The 12491-nt window shown below is 41.2% G+C and overlaps 1 protein-coding gene across 3 annotated transcripts in view; it reads right to left on the bottom strand.

The window, feature by feature from the left end:
• The window catches only part of FBXO25 (F-box protein 25), a 30812-nt gene extending 18747 nt beyond the window's left edge, over positions 1–12065 (bottom strand). For all 3 annotated transcript variants that reach the window (XM_077175016.1, XM_077175015.1, XM_054629061.2), the window contains exons 1-4: positions 11931–12065; positions 9003–9146; positions 2297–2406; positions 927–976 (exon numbers count right to left, since the gene is read on the bottom strand). In XM_077175016.1, the coding sequence (XP_077031131.1) occupies positions 927–976; positions 2297–2406; positions 9003–9139 (297 nt within the window). In that variant the 5' untranslated portion in view covers positions 9140–9146; positions 11931–12065. The remainder of the gene's footprint in view (positions 1–926; positions 977–2296; positions 2407–9002; positions 9147–11930) is intronic.
• Between the last annotated feature and the right edge of the window lie 426 nt (positions 12066–12491).

The following is a 12491-nucleotide window of genomic DNA, read 5'->3' on the forward strand; positions in this document are numbered from 1 at the left end:
GTAACCTAATCTAGAAGATTAAGCAGAAAGAGGGCTGTGAATCTGGTGAAAAGCTTTTAAGTACCCTTCAGATGTAGACAGGCAGTCTCTGGGTCACTGGTCTATAAGGTCTGCAAAGCCTTGCAGTATGTCCTTTTATGTAAGCTCTTCTCCACAGCATGCCCTTCCTGAGTAAAAAGCTCTGTATTGTCTCTCTCAGCTCTAAACTGCACAGCTACTTCTGCCTGCATGACTGCAGTCATCAGCCTCACCTCCTTCCCCCTCTCCTGGCTGGCATTACCATGTGGATGTAAAACCTCCTTACTGGTGTTCCAGTTCCACACATCTCAGACAGCCATGGCAATCAGCACAGAAATGAAACTCACACTTCAAGACAGTTTAATCTCTACATACAATGGATGTATTTTAACCTTCCAAGAGGTCACTCCAAGAGCTTTCATATTCCCTTTGCAGTTTCATGGTATAGTTTATATGCCAAACTGAAAGCATGTGGACTTTGTTGAAAATAATGATCCTCTTTGTAAAATTTGAAACTGATGCTTTACTTACTTCCATTCAAATGTACACCATGATCCCAAAATATCAGGTGGCTGATGCAAGCAACTTCTTTAGAGATATTTCTCTGGTTTTGCAAATACTTTCAATTTTAGTTCAAAGAGACAGTAGAAAGATATATGGGCTTGGATAAGTAGTGAAGAACTGTATTTCTATCCTTGCAAGTTCCCACATCTCTGCCACAAAGACCTACTGAGAAGTCACTTAGCCAGCTGCCTTTGCCTCACCATGTGCAGGTGTTCAGCGTTGCCAATGAAGAGAGTTAAGTATAGCCCCTAAGACCATCTGGCAAAAATACTTTTTTCAACATACTGTCTGTCAATTAAGAACCACAAAGATTGTAGGAATTGACCCACACCATGCAGACTTACTTCCTTGGTGCTTTCTTTATGAACATAAATCCATTTTTCACGATAAAAACCTAAAATAAAATCAAAATACAATCATTTTAGGCTTCCACATTAGTTAATGCCTTCCAGAACATACAACTTTCAATAAAACACTTCATAAGATAGCAGAACAGTTTTAATGAAGGAAGTTTATAAATGATGGAAAAGATAACTAAAAATTGTCACAAGATATGGACTTTATGAAAATAATAGAAAAGTTATATACATGCTTTTTTAAAACCCCATGAGCTGGCACACAACTGGCAGATGAATGACAACTTTTGTCAGCTGTGACCAACCACTGACATAACAGTGGTCCGACATAATTCCTGACCTTTTTTTTATACAACACGCTCCTTAGCATTTGAAAGTAGAGCAGATATAGACAACACTTTTGTTCCTGACCACTCCACCCCTCTAATCCATTTTCTTCTGTACAGATGCCTGTTCTACATTGACTTGGCATCAACTAACTGCAGAGGACTGCAGGGAAGGCAAGGATACAAGACTAACAAAGGCAATCAGGCTGACCCTCAGCTTTTACAAAGTCTTGCACGTTGTCAAATGAGACATAGAGCCCCTTGAATCTTCTGAAATACCTGAAACTCAGACAAGCCTGGAGAAGCTTGGAGCTTTCTGCAACACCATCTCTCTAACAGTTTTGGGGATATACAAGTAACAGATCATTTCAAGATCAAAGCATTAGAAATGCCAAGTAGCTGCTAACTGACTTACCTTTTTTTTACCTACTCTACCAAACTCTCTGCTTCAATAATATACTTGCTGCCATACATACTTCCAGTCCAAAGTACAAGCAATCTTTTACAAATGACAACTGATAAAATGGCTTTCATATCTTAATTTTTTAAAAGAGACTTGTCTCCAAGAAATTCAGGACTGATAAAATCTTTATCAAGAGATATGATTATTATGACAAAATATACTCATTTGTGAACTGATTCTGGAGTTAGTTGACTAATTAGAACTTGAAATAAACAAAATAAACCATCTGCTTTGGGAAGCAGAAGCTCCCAGAAGCATCCAGAAGAATTTAATCTAAAACTAGTCCACAAAACATAACAGAGGTTAGTATCAGAAGACACTTAATACTCAACAATTACTATTCTTAAATGCATAACCTCTGGGTCTTTGAAAGAAAAAATCCAACACAATAAATGATCAACAACATAGTTTCAGTTAAGCCATATCACTTTTGACACCAGAATTTGTTGCCAATACAAAAATAGGCATAACTTTGAAGGCTACTCTATAGGTGAGTATAACATGACTATTACAACATTTCTCTGAACCTACAAGAGTCTTCTAAAATAAATTAAAAACCCCAGCCTTACATTGAGAATCTGTGTTATTCCTAAAATGATCTTTTTTCCTTTTCTTGGCTGCAAACTCACAGTCTTCAGTATTGTACACTTCTTCATTCTCATCATCTCCAGTTATGATACTGAAATAAAAACATCTAATTAGAATAGCAGTAATCAAATATTTAAGATGCATACATCTTACAATTTTCTGCATTAAATTCTACCAGCTGAAAAAAAAGAGAGCATGTTCTTAATTAAGATACTCTACTTCATTGTCTATAGCAACATGTATCTGGAGAGAAGCTGTCTTCTTCTCTTCCCAGAGGGGTTGAATTTTATGCCAAAGTGATTAATACATGAAAGTATCTTCCTAAGAGGTACCTTGAAAATCATTACTGACATTCAGGAAGAACGACTAAGGAGATACTACTGACTGTAAAACTCTGCAGAGTTCTGGTGTACAAAAAACCAATTTTTGAAGTGGACCAAGCCTTAACTGCACACAGGTAAAAAGCCTGTGAAGAATTATTGCAGATCCTTGCAGAGGCAGAAAGCCAGCAATGAATGACATCTCTCTTACTACTGTCACCTTTGGGGCAAAGGAAGTCCTTCTTTTAAGACACTTTTGATTCACAACTCTGCACATACTAAAGGTGCCATGGCACTGTTTCACCAATGATTTGTACAGCATCAAGAGCCAAGTGGTCTGTCACTGCCAGAGAGACTCACCTCCCCCTATGTCACTTCTGACAGTTAACTATGTAACCCAACACTGAGGGCTACACCAAATGCTCATGCATATCGAACACAAAGTGTGAATATTAAAAAAAGACACATATAAATTATTGAAAATAAGCTAACATTTCTAAAATGTAAATGCATTTAAAACTGTCTGTGCTACAGGAAATTTACACAGCTCATGAAATTTTCATTCCATTTTTGCAGACAACTATAAGGACCAGCAACAAAGATAAGAATGGGTGTTCTCTTTTCTAGCACTGAGAAGGAAGATACTTCATATGAAGGCCACAGTCTTGCACAGATAAGAAGAATAATGAAAGATACATGGTAATGAAGTTTAACTGGGGGACTTATTTGTTTCTACATTACTGCTCTTTGGTAACAAAGTTGAAACTCCTCACATCTGTTACTATTTTAAATCTGAATTGCTTTTTATCACTGCCAGTTTGAACTTCAGATTAAAAAACTGAATACTGTAAACTGAAGGACAGAAGTCTTTTCGAAAGTAACCTGTATCTGGGCATTAAAGTGACAAAAATCAAATTATTTTAGTCTATTGCTACTAGCTTACAGAGTTAAAATTTTCAGGTTTGAAACATCTGCTAAACAACACTGTAAAAAATTTTTGGCTTCTGAATTGTTCTAATCAATACATGCTAGCTCAGCTTAAAGATACACAAGTTGAGAAGATTTAGAAAAACAAAGTTGGTTTCATCTTAGCTTTTTTTTTTCAGGATTTAAACCTAACATTTGCATTCATATAGTGCTCAATACAATGTGATGGCATTAGTTGAGTCTTTAATATTTTTAAAGCAGAGGATAAAGACTCAACACCTTAAATATTCTATAGAACAGTGCCAAATATCACATCTGGTCAAACAGCAAAAGAGTTCAGAGGGAAGAAACCAGCAAGAGACAAAACCAAAATATCAACACAAGTTATTTGATTATGTAACATTCCAATCCAGCAGTTTGTTTTTGTGGGTTTTTCCCCCCAAAGATATCATACAGGAAATCTCTAAACTCACTAAAATTATTTTAATTATGATTTAGCATATTGACTGCATCACCACATCATGTGAGAAGCTATGACAGAATCTGAAGAGTTGCTACAGAACCACAAATTGAGCCCAAAGCTGCCAGAGTTCTGTCATCCTAACAACAGATACAAGCCTAGGGACACAGGTCCTGATACTCTGCACCATAACCCAGGCAGCACAGAAACTCTCTCATGCCCCTTAACCCAGGGCAAGCGATGGGAGAGGGTGGGAGGCCACATTCCTGAAGGCCTGCTTAGAAGAGGAAGGTTAATATGGAAAGATTCCTTCTTTTGCTCCTGGATCAAAGTGTCCCTACAAAGTAATTTAGGCCAGTAACATACCTGAAGTGATTTGAATGCCACTCCTGACACCCCATAAGATATACTTCCCAAGCATCATATAAATAACTAAGGCAGCTTCAGCAGTCAATAAACATAAGGAATTGTGAACATGATGACTTATTTCAAACACCTTTATCTAGCACTCAAATTTGTCTGTGACATTCCTGGAATTCCTCAAGTCTCTTTAGAGAAAAGACAAATTGTACTGTTACCTCTGAGGATCTTCTGATATGAGGCTTTATTTCCTCATGTTCTGTCCCACTTCACATACAGAGTCTTTCCCTACTGATCTGCAAACAACACCACTCTTCTTGACAAACCTTTAGTCTGAAAGCAATGAATGAAAGCGAGGGTCCCACGGACATCAGAAGAATGGGACAGAGACACAGAGTTACCCAGTGACTGCTAGCATTCCTTCCAGAAATCTGCAGAGCTGCTTGACAAGTAATGAAGCTGCTCTACTGTTCCAAAAGCAATCCCTGCCCCCTCAAACACCAAGCTGAGATACAAGAAACCAAATCAAGTGCTGCACGTGCCATATGGTGAAACAGAAGCCTTAATTTAGTGTTTTTATTATAATACTGCACGTGACATTTGAGTACACCTGGCAGGATTTAAATACATACATAATACTGCCAATTTACAGCTATTCTTACTCTCTTGTCTTGATGACACACTTCATAAAAAATTATTCTAAAGCTTTTAAAAGCAAAGTACCTGGTGTCCTTAGAACTATAATATCTTAGATAGATCATGCAACAATTTCAGTTTTTCCAAAAAAAGTAATTCTATAGCAGTATTTAAATAACCTCTTGGGTACGACACTTAAAATTATGGAAAACATGAAAGGGCTATCTGAGCTCCAACTGTTTTCCCTCATCCCCTTGCTTCTTTTCATGTGGCCCTCAACCCTCTGCAATTATTTACAGAGACACATTATTTTAGAAGTGACTCTAACAGCTTGACCATGGAAAATCCTGAGCTAAGTGCAGACACCAAATGATTTTGTCATTTGACAAATATATTGTAATGTTATCTGTTAACAGATTCAAACAAAAGGACTTCTATCCAGTGGCAAAATCACTCTTGTGAACACTGTGTCTCACAGAATTAGACAAGAGACACTGCAGACTGAAATGACTACCTTGCTAGCCCAAGTTGTTCATATGAATCTAACACATAAAAAGGTAAATATTACCATTGTGAAAATCTTATGAGTCTAATTCTCTTCCTTTTACCTCAAAAGGAACACATAAGACAGCTTTACTCCTAAGTTGCAGGCTAATGAAAGATACTTGCATACAGTTCTGTGAGGCAGTTCCACCCCCACCAAGCTTCTCTCCATCACAACGCTTCAAGGACACAGTGCCACAGCACTGGAAGTGTCTTTGCTTCAATTTACAGGCACTCATGGCCAGCACCCACACCACAGAGTTTGAGTACACACAGCCCAAGCCACATTTCCAGCTACTATGTACCTTGAACACAAGGCACTCTTATGCAAATAACTAAGACCTACTAAGTGACAGTCTCATTTTTTTTTTCAGTCTTAGTTTCCATAAAAGATCTAAAGTGCATTAATTCAAGCATTATGCCAAATAATTAAAACTGTTCCTGCACAAGTGATTATATTTGTTCAGGCATGGTTATCATAAGGTCCACCAATTTTACTAAATCAGCAGCTGGATTCACCAAAGCACTGGATGACTAATCAAGCAAAGTTTGAAGTTCTTATTAAATAGAACACATTCTTCAATATAAGGAACTTATGTGTCGAAGGTCTATTTCTGAATCTATTTGTGATTAGAACTTCATAATTTCTGAAGAGAAGGTATTTGCAATGGGTAAAGGACAACATTTGGCAAGCAACTCTATCTATACTTTCATAGAAGAGAATAGAAGCAAAACTAAAAAGGGTTTCATTCAACTACATAGCTTGAATTTATTTCTTTATAAAGGAAAACTTCTATAACTGCTCCCTTAAATACAGTACTGAAGTACTAACTTCAGAAGGGAATCTTACAGAATATTGTAGTGAAGAAGATTATTACTTACAATGGATATAAATGAACAAAACCCTGCTAGAACTGCCAGATTGGCATATACCATCATCCCTATCCACAGGGCAGCTTAAAGAGAGACAAATAGGTATTTTTGTACTGTTTGATATATGTTTCTTCTACAAGGAAGCACTTTATCAAGTCTCATTTTTCTTTAGTGCTACATCTTGTTAACAAATCTCCTAAACTGAGTTATCTTCAATATACACCATAATTATTTCCAAATAGCATAAGATGGTACTGAGATCCAGCCAGCAGCACATCTTACACTGCTGTACCACATGTGAAGCCCTGCCCATGACACAGAAGAAGCCCAAGCCTGGGTAAATGCTGGGTACAGACTGGATAGGAAGCAGTTTTGCAGGAAAGGAGCCAGGAGTCTGGAGGATAAGTAGCTGAAAACAGGTCAGCAGTGTGCCCTTGTGTTGCGTTAAGCCAACTGCACCCTGGATTGAGCTATGGAAAGTGTATCCTACAGACTGAAAGAAGCAAACACCCATCTTTATTTGGCAGGAGTACTCATCTGGAGCACTGTGTCTAGTTTGGGCCCCCCCAAAAGAGTGAAAACTTCGTCATACTGGAACAACTCCAGTGGGGAGTCACCAAGCCACTGGAGTACGGGGTGCACAAGGGTAGAGAAATGACCTTGCTCAGCTCTAGAGCTGGTGGTGGAGGGAAATCTAATTGCTGTCAGTTTTTAATATGAGGCTACATATAAGATGGAGTGAGACTGTAAGGTTGGAGAAGGTGGGCAGTAGTAAGTTAAGTGGTAATGGACACAACCTGTGATAAGAGAAATTCTTACTGAAATGAGGAGGGCAGGGAGAAATGATACAACATAGGACAGTATAACAACAAAATAACATTGAAGTAACAGAACTTAGAACAGGAACCCAGAAAAGAACTTCCATTACTGGAAGCTGAACTGGGCAAGGCCCTGCAGAACCCAACCTCAGCTAGCCTTGCTTTAAGCATATGTTTCAACCAGATGGTGCTCAGAGGTCATTTCCACTCTAAATTGTTACATAATGTTGTGCAAATAGACATTAATTGCAGTTTAGTAGCAAAACTTAACTGGCATATAAAAAGTTCAAGTTATAATCGGAGATCCAATGTTAAAAATGTAGCAAAATTATTCCAAAGTAGTGCTACAATGCCAAGACATACCAACTTGAATTCTCTAGTCTGAGTTTGAACAACATACATTTTTAATTGAATAGACAGAAGTACAGTTTTTGGCTCCAGAAGAGCTCAATTCTAGGGTCTTCCAAGACTAAGGAAGACTAAGGAAAAAAAAAGAAAAAGAAAATCTAGTATTTTTGCTCAAAGAAGCCATAAAAGTACCTCACCTTGCTCTTTGGGGAAAAGATACATTATACATTTATACACACACAATTATGAGCAGAAGTCTTAATGGTATCCACAAAGACTGATAATTCCTTTCATACTTACCAAACAGTATTAATTAAGCAACCAACATGATATTCATTTTTGAAGCAATTGGCATGGTTGCTAAATACTTAGATTTCCCTTACTTTTCTAAATACCTTTTTTCAAAGGTATTAAAGGCAACTTTTATGTTGGAGGCTTACTGAACATTCTTCCAGACAAAGTTTTGTATCCACAGTGGCCAGACTGTGTGGATAAAGAAGCCCAAATGAGATCAGTGACAGATTAACACAAAAGGAAGAAAGGCATGAAGGAAACAGTAGGTTAAGCTTAATAATAATGCTTCACTGGTTGATAACTCCCTTGAGGATTGTCTTACAAATTTAGAAAACACAGGTGTGTGACTACAGCAAATCCTAGCTTCCCAGTAAATCCCTCTCTAAACCAGATGAGTTATCTTTTACTGGACTAACAACAAAACACCAAATGTTCCCTTTCCTCATTATGAGCACATTATGCTGGAATTTATGACCAAGAATCCTACCCCTGAGAATTGCTTTTTTGTGGAGACTTTGTTTTGACAGAATTATTTCTATCACGCCAGCCTGTGGCCATTTGCCACAAGTATCACTTTATTTACCTGATCTCTTTCTCACCTGTCCTACAGGAGCACATACAGTCATCTATTGTGTTAGAGAATGAGCATTAAGCTACCACTGATTGTATATTTGGAGCAGAGGCATTTATGGCTGCCACAAACTAACCCAACACCCACTCAGCAGAAAGCCTGAATTCACTTCCAGGTTCAATTGCAATTTACAAGTGTCACTTTTACCTTTAAATAGTACTCAACAGGCTATTCACCCTGATGGGCAGGGGTTTTTGTTGGATTTTTTAAAGTATTTATTGTTTTATTATTTTGAAAGACACATAGGCTAAGAAGGGGTCTGGCTGCCTCAAATAAGCAACTCACCAAGCAGTGACAAAAGACAGACAGTCTCCACAGGGGTCTCCTGCCTGCCTAACTAACAAAACACATGATTACATTTGTATACAGATGACATCAGCTACCACAAGCAGTTGCAATCTGAATGGAAATTAAGTCAATTTTGCCTTCCCACCTGCTATTAATTCATGCAGAATCACTTTTTTTTTTTAAACTTACACAGTGTGGCTGATATCATTCAGCTGATTATTCCCATCCTCAAGTGCATGACTAAAGGTTTCACATCTTTTCCATCCATCTTCTGTTTTAACCCATCTCCATCCAGGGGATCTCCAGTCTTGGCCCAAAAATGGCATGGTTTCTCTATAAGCAGCAAGAAGAGATTCTTTGTCTATTATTTATTTTAAAAGTTTCAAAACTTGCTATCATTATTTCAGTTTTCTCTTTAGCCTTAAAAAGAAAATACCTTGAGAAAAGTTCTCTGTAGAGCAGCCTTTAAAGAAACAGATTCAGTGGTTTAAGTAGATTTTTTTATTCTCTAATGATATTCTTCTTGTCTTTCAGCATTTTATTAGATCAAGACCATTAGAATTCCTTGTTCTTTGGAGAACAAGGGAAAATATCCTGGTAGCCCATGAATGGAATGATACCAAAAAAAGAAAATGATAACAATTATATCATGTGTAATCTGCTCTGTCATGATCAAACAGATTACTGATTTTCATATGTGACTAATAAATGGTTTTAAAGAGATTGACAGCTCACAAAATCAATGTTGCTCCTTTTGTTTTTTCTAATCCTTACAAATACTGAGTTTATGGTACAATGTGTAATGATGTTTTGGGATAGGAATTTTAACATTCCCAAAAATCTTTTTGTTGTTTTTGAGGCCACCTCCCATGCCAGCCTATTAAGCAGATAAGGACAAAAGGAGACTGCAACAAAGTCTATTGTGCCATGTCTCCAGAAATTCCTACAAATAGACACAGGTCATCACAACTATATCACTCAAACAGTGTTCTGCTAACATTTTTCAAAAGTGAGATTCACTTCTGACACATTAAGAATTTGAACAAGGCAGTTTTCTACACTTTGAAGACCATAACCTTGCCAGCTTTTGCTCTCTTCTTCCCATTCATCACACAAACATATTGCTCCTTAGTTTAATAAGAGATTTCACATGCAGGCTATAGAGAGAAGATAGCATTATCATATTCAAAACACATGTTAATATGTAACAGCAACAGCTTTGGTCCTCACAAAACATGCGTTTTCTAATATTTCTTCAACTTGAAAAAATATTAGGCCCCATCAGTAAACATCACTATGAAGTTATTTAAAAATTTGCACTCCTGACCAGCATTTGCCCAATATATTTGTTAGAAGAGGATAAAAAGCCAGAAGAAATATAGGCTGAGTGAGCCAGCTGGGTTTTTCTTTGTTTTGCATACTATGCAGATTTTTAAATAAAGTGCATTGCCTATGCCTCAGGATTGACTAAAGTCCCCTTCCTACTAATAACTCAGATTTCCTCTGCTCCTAACAAGAACCTTTTCCAGAATTTACATCATCCATTCCCCCAGGTGCAACAATCCTTATGGATGCCTTTCTGCTTTTCCAATTCTTTTACTGCTTCCTAGGAATAATATGAACCACAGAACGGTTTGGGTTGGAAGGGACCTTAAAGATCACCCAGTTCCAATCTGGGTGACACCTGCCACTAAACCAGGCTGCTCAGAACCCCATCCAATCTGACCTTGAACACTAAAAAGGATGGGATACCCACCACTGCTCTGGGCAATCTGTGCCTCATCACTCTCACAGTAAAGAACTTTTCCCTAAGACCTAACCTAAGCCTGCCTTCTCTCAGTTTGATGCCTTTCTGCCTTGTTCTGCCACGACAGGCACTTGTAAAAAGTCCTTCCCCAGTTCTCTTGTAGGCCTCCTTTAAAGGACTGGAAGACTGCTCTAATGGTCTCCCCAAAGCCTTCTCTTCACCTGGCTATACAATCCCAATTCTCTCAGCCAGTGCTCACAGGTGCTCCATCCCTCCTCTGGACCCTCTCCAGCACATTCATAGCCTTCCTATGGTGAGAATCCCAGAGCTGGATGCAACACTGCAGGTGGTGCATGAGGAGAGCAGAGAAGGGGGGCAGACTCCCTTGAGCCACTGGCCACCCTTCTTTTGGTGCAGCCCAGAACACCTCTGGCTTTCTGGGCTGCCAGTGCACATTGCTGACTCATGTTGAGTCCCTGTCAATCAACAGCCCTGAGTCCTTCTCCTCAAAGCTGCTTTCAGTCCATGCTCCACCCATCCTGTACCTGTGCTGGGGACTGCCATGACCCAGCTGCAGGACCTAGCACTTAGCCTTGCTGAATTTCAGGAGGTTTGCACACACCCATTTCTGTCCTGCCAAGGTCCCTCTGGATGGCATCCCTTCTCTCCAGCTTGTTGACTGCACTACACAATTTGGTGCCATCCAACAACTTGCAGAGGATACACTCAATTCCACTGTCCATGTCCCTAACAAAGATGTTAAACAGGCCCAGTCCCAATCCTCAAGAATGTCACTTGTCACTCATCTCCATTTGGACACAGAGCTGTTGACGGCAATTCTTTGGGGACAACCATCCTGCCAGCTCCTTAGTGACCCAGAGGTTCATCTGCCAAATTCATGTCTGTCCAGTTTAGAGACAAGGAATTTGTGTGGGACAGTGTCAAATGCTTTTCACAAGTTCAGGCAAATCACACCAGTCACAGTGTGACCCTGTACGGCCTCATCCACCAACACTGAAATCCCACCGGAGAAGGCCACCAGACATGTGAGGCAGGATGTGCCCCTGGTGAAACCACGCTGGCTCCCATCCTCACACCCCAACACCCCACACGCCCAGGCAGGCTCCACACACCCCCTGGCGCCTCCAGCCCCCTCAGTGCGGCCCGTCCCGCCCAGCCCCAGCCCCATCTGCCCACCCTGACCTTTAACACCTTCTCCCACACTCCTTCAGCTCCGCACGCCAACCCCAAACCCCTCAAGCCACGACCGCCCACGCTCAGCCCCAACCCCGCGGGCCGACGGGGCTCACACACAAGGCCCCACAGGCATCATCCCAACCCCGCTACCGGCCGGCCCGGGCCGCGCTCACCTCCCGGCACCGCTCCCACCGTCCCCGCCGCTCCCCGCCCGGCGCTCGGCCCGGGCCCGGGGCTGTTGCCGGAAGTACCATGGGCCGCGCTGGCCACGCCCCCTCCCCGCGCTGATTGGCCGCCGCCCGCCGCGCTTGTTGCTACCCGGCAGCGCGCGCCGCCATTGGCGCATCGGGGCGGGGCAGTCTCCGCCCCGGCGCGAGCCGGCCGCGTCACGTGACAGGCGCCCGCGGGCCGCACGTGCCAATGTTTTGGTCGGCGGGGGCGGGGCGTGTGGCGCGCGCGGGGCGGGGCCCTCCGGGGAACCCCCTCCAAGGTGTGACCCCCCCCCCCCAACCTAGGGAATCCCCCGGTGTGACCCCCCCCCCCTCAACCTAGGGAACGCCCTCCAAGGTGTGACCCCCCCCCCCAACCTAGGGAATCCCCTCGGTGTGACTCCCCCCAAGCTAGGGAACCCCCCCGGTGTGACCCCTGTCTTCTGTGCCCAGCGTGACTCCCCGGCATGAACGGTGTGTCTGATACGACTCCCCCCGTCCCCGTTGTGACCCTGTGTCCCCGGT

Source organism: Agelaius phoeniceus, chromosome 3 (genome assembly GCF_051311805.1).
Source record: "Agelaius phoeniceus isolate bAgePho1 chromosome 3, bAgePho1.hap1, whole genome shotgun sequence".
In the NCBI taxonomy this organism is placed as follows: Eukaryota; Metazoa; Chordata; class Aves; order Passeriformes; family Icteridae; genus Agelaius; species Agelaius phoeniceus.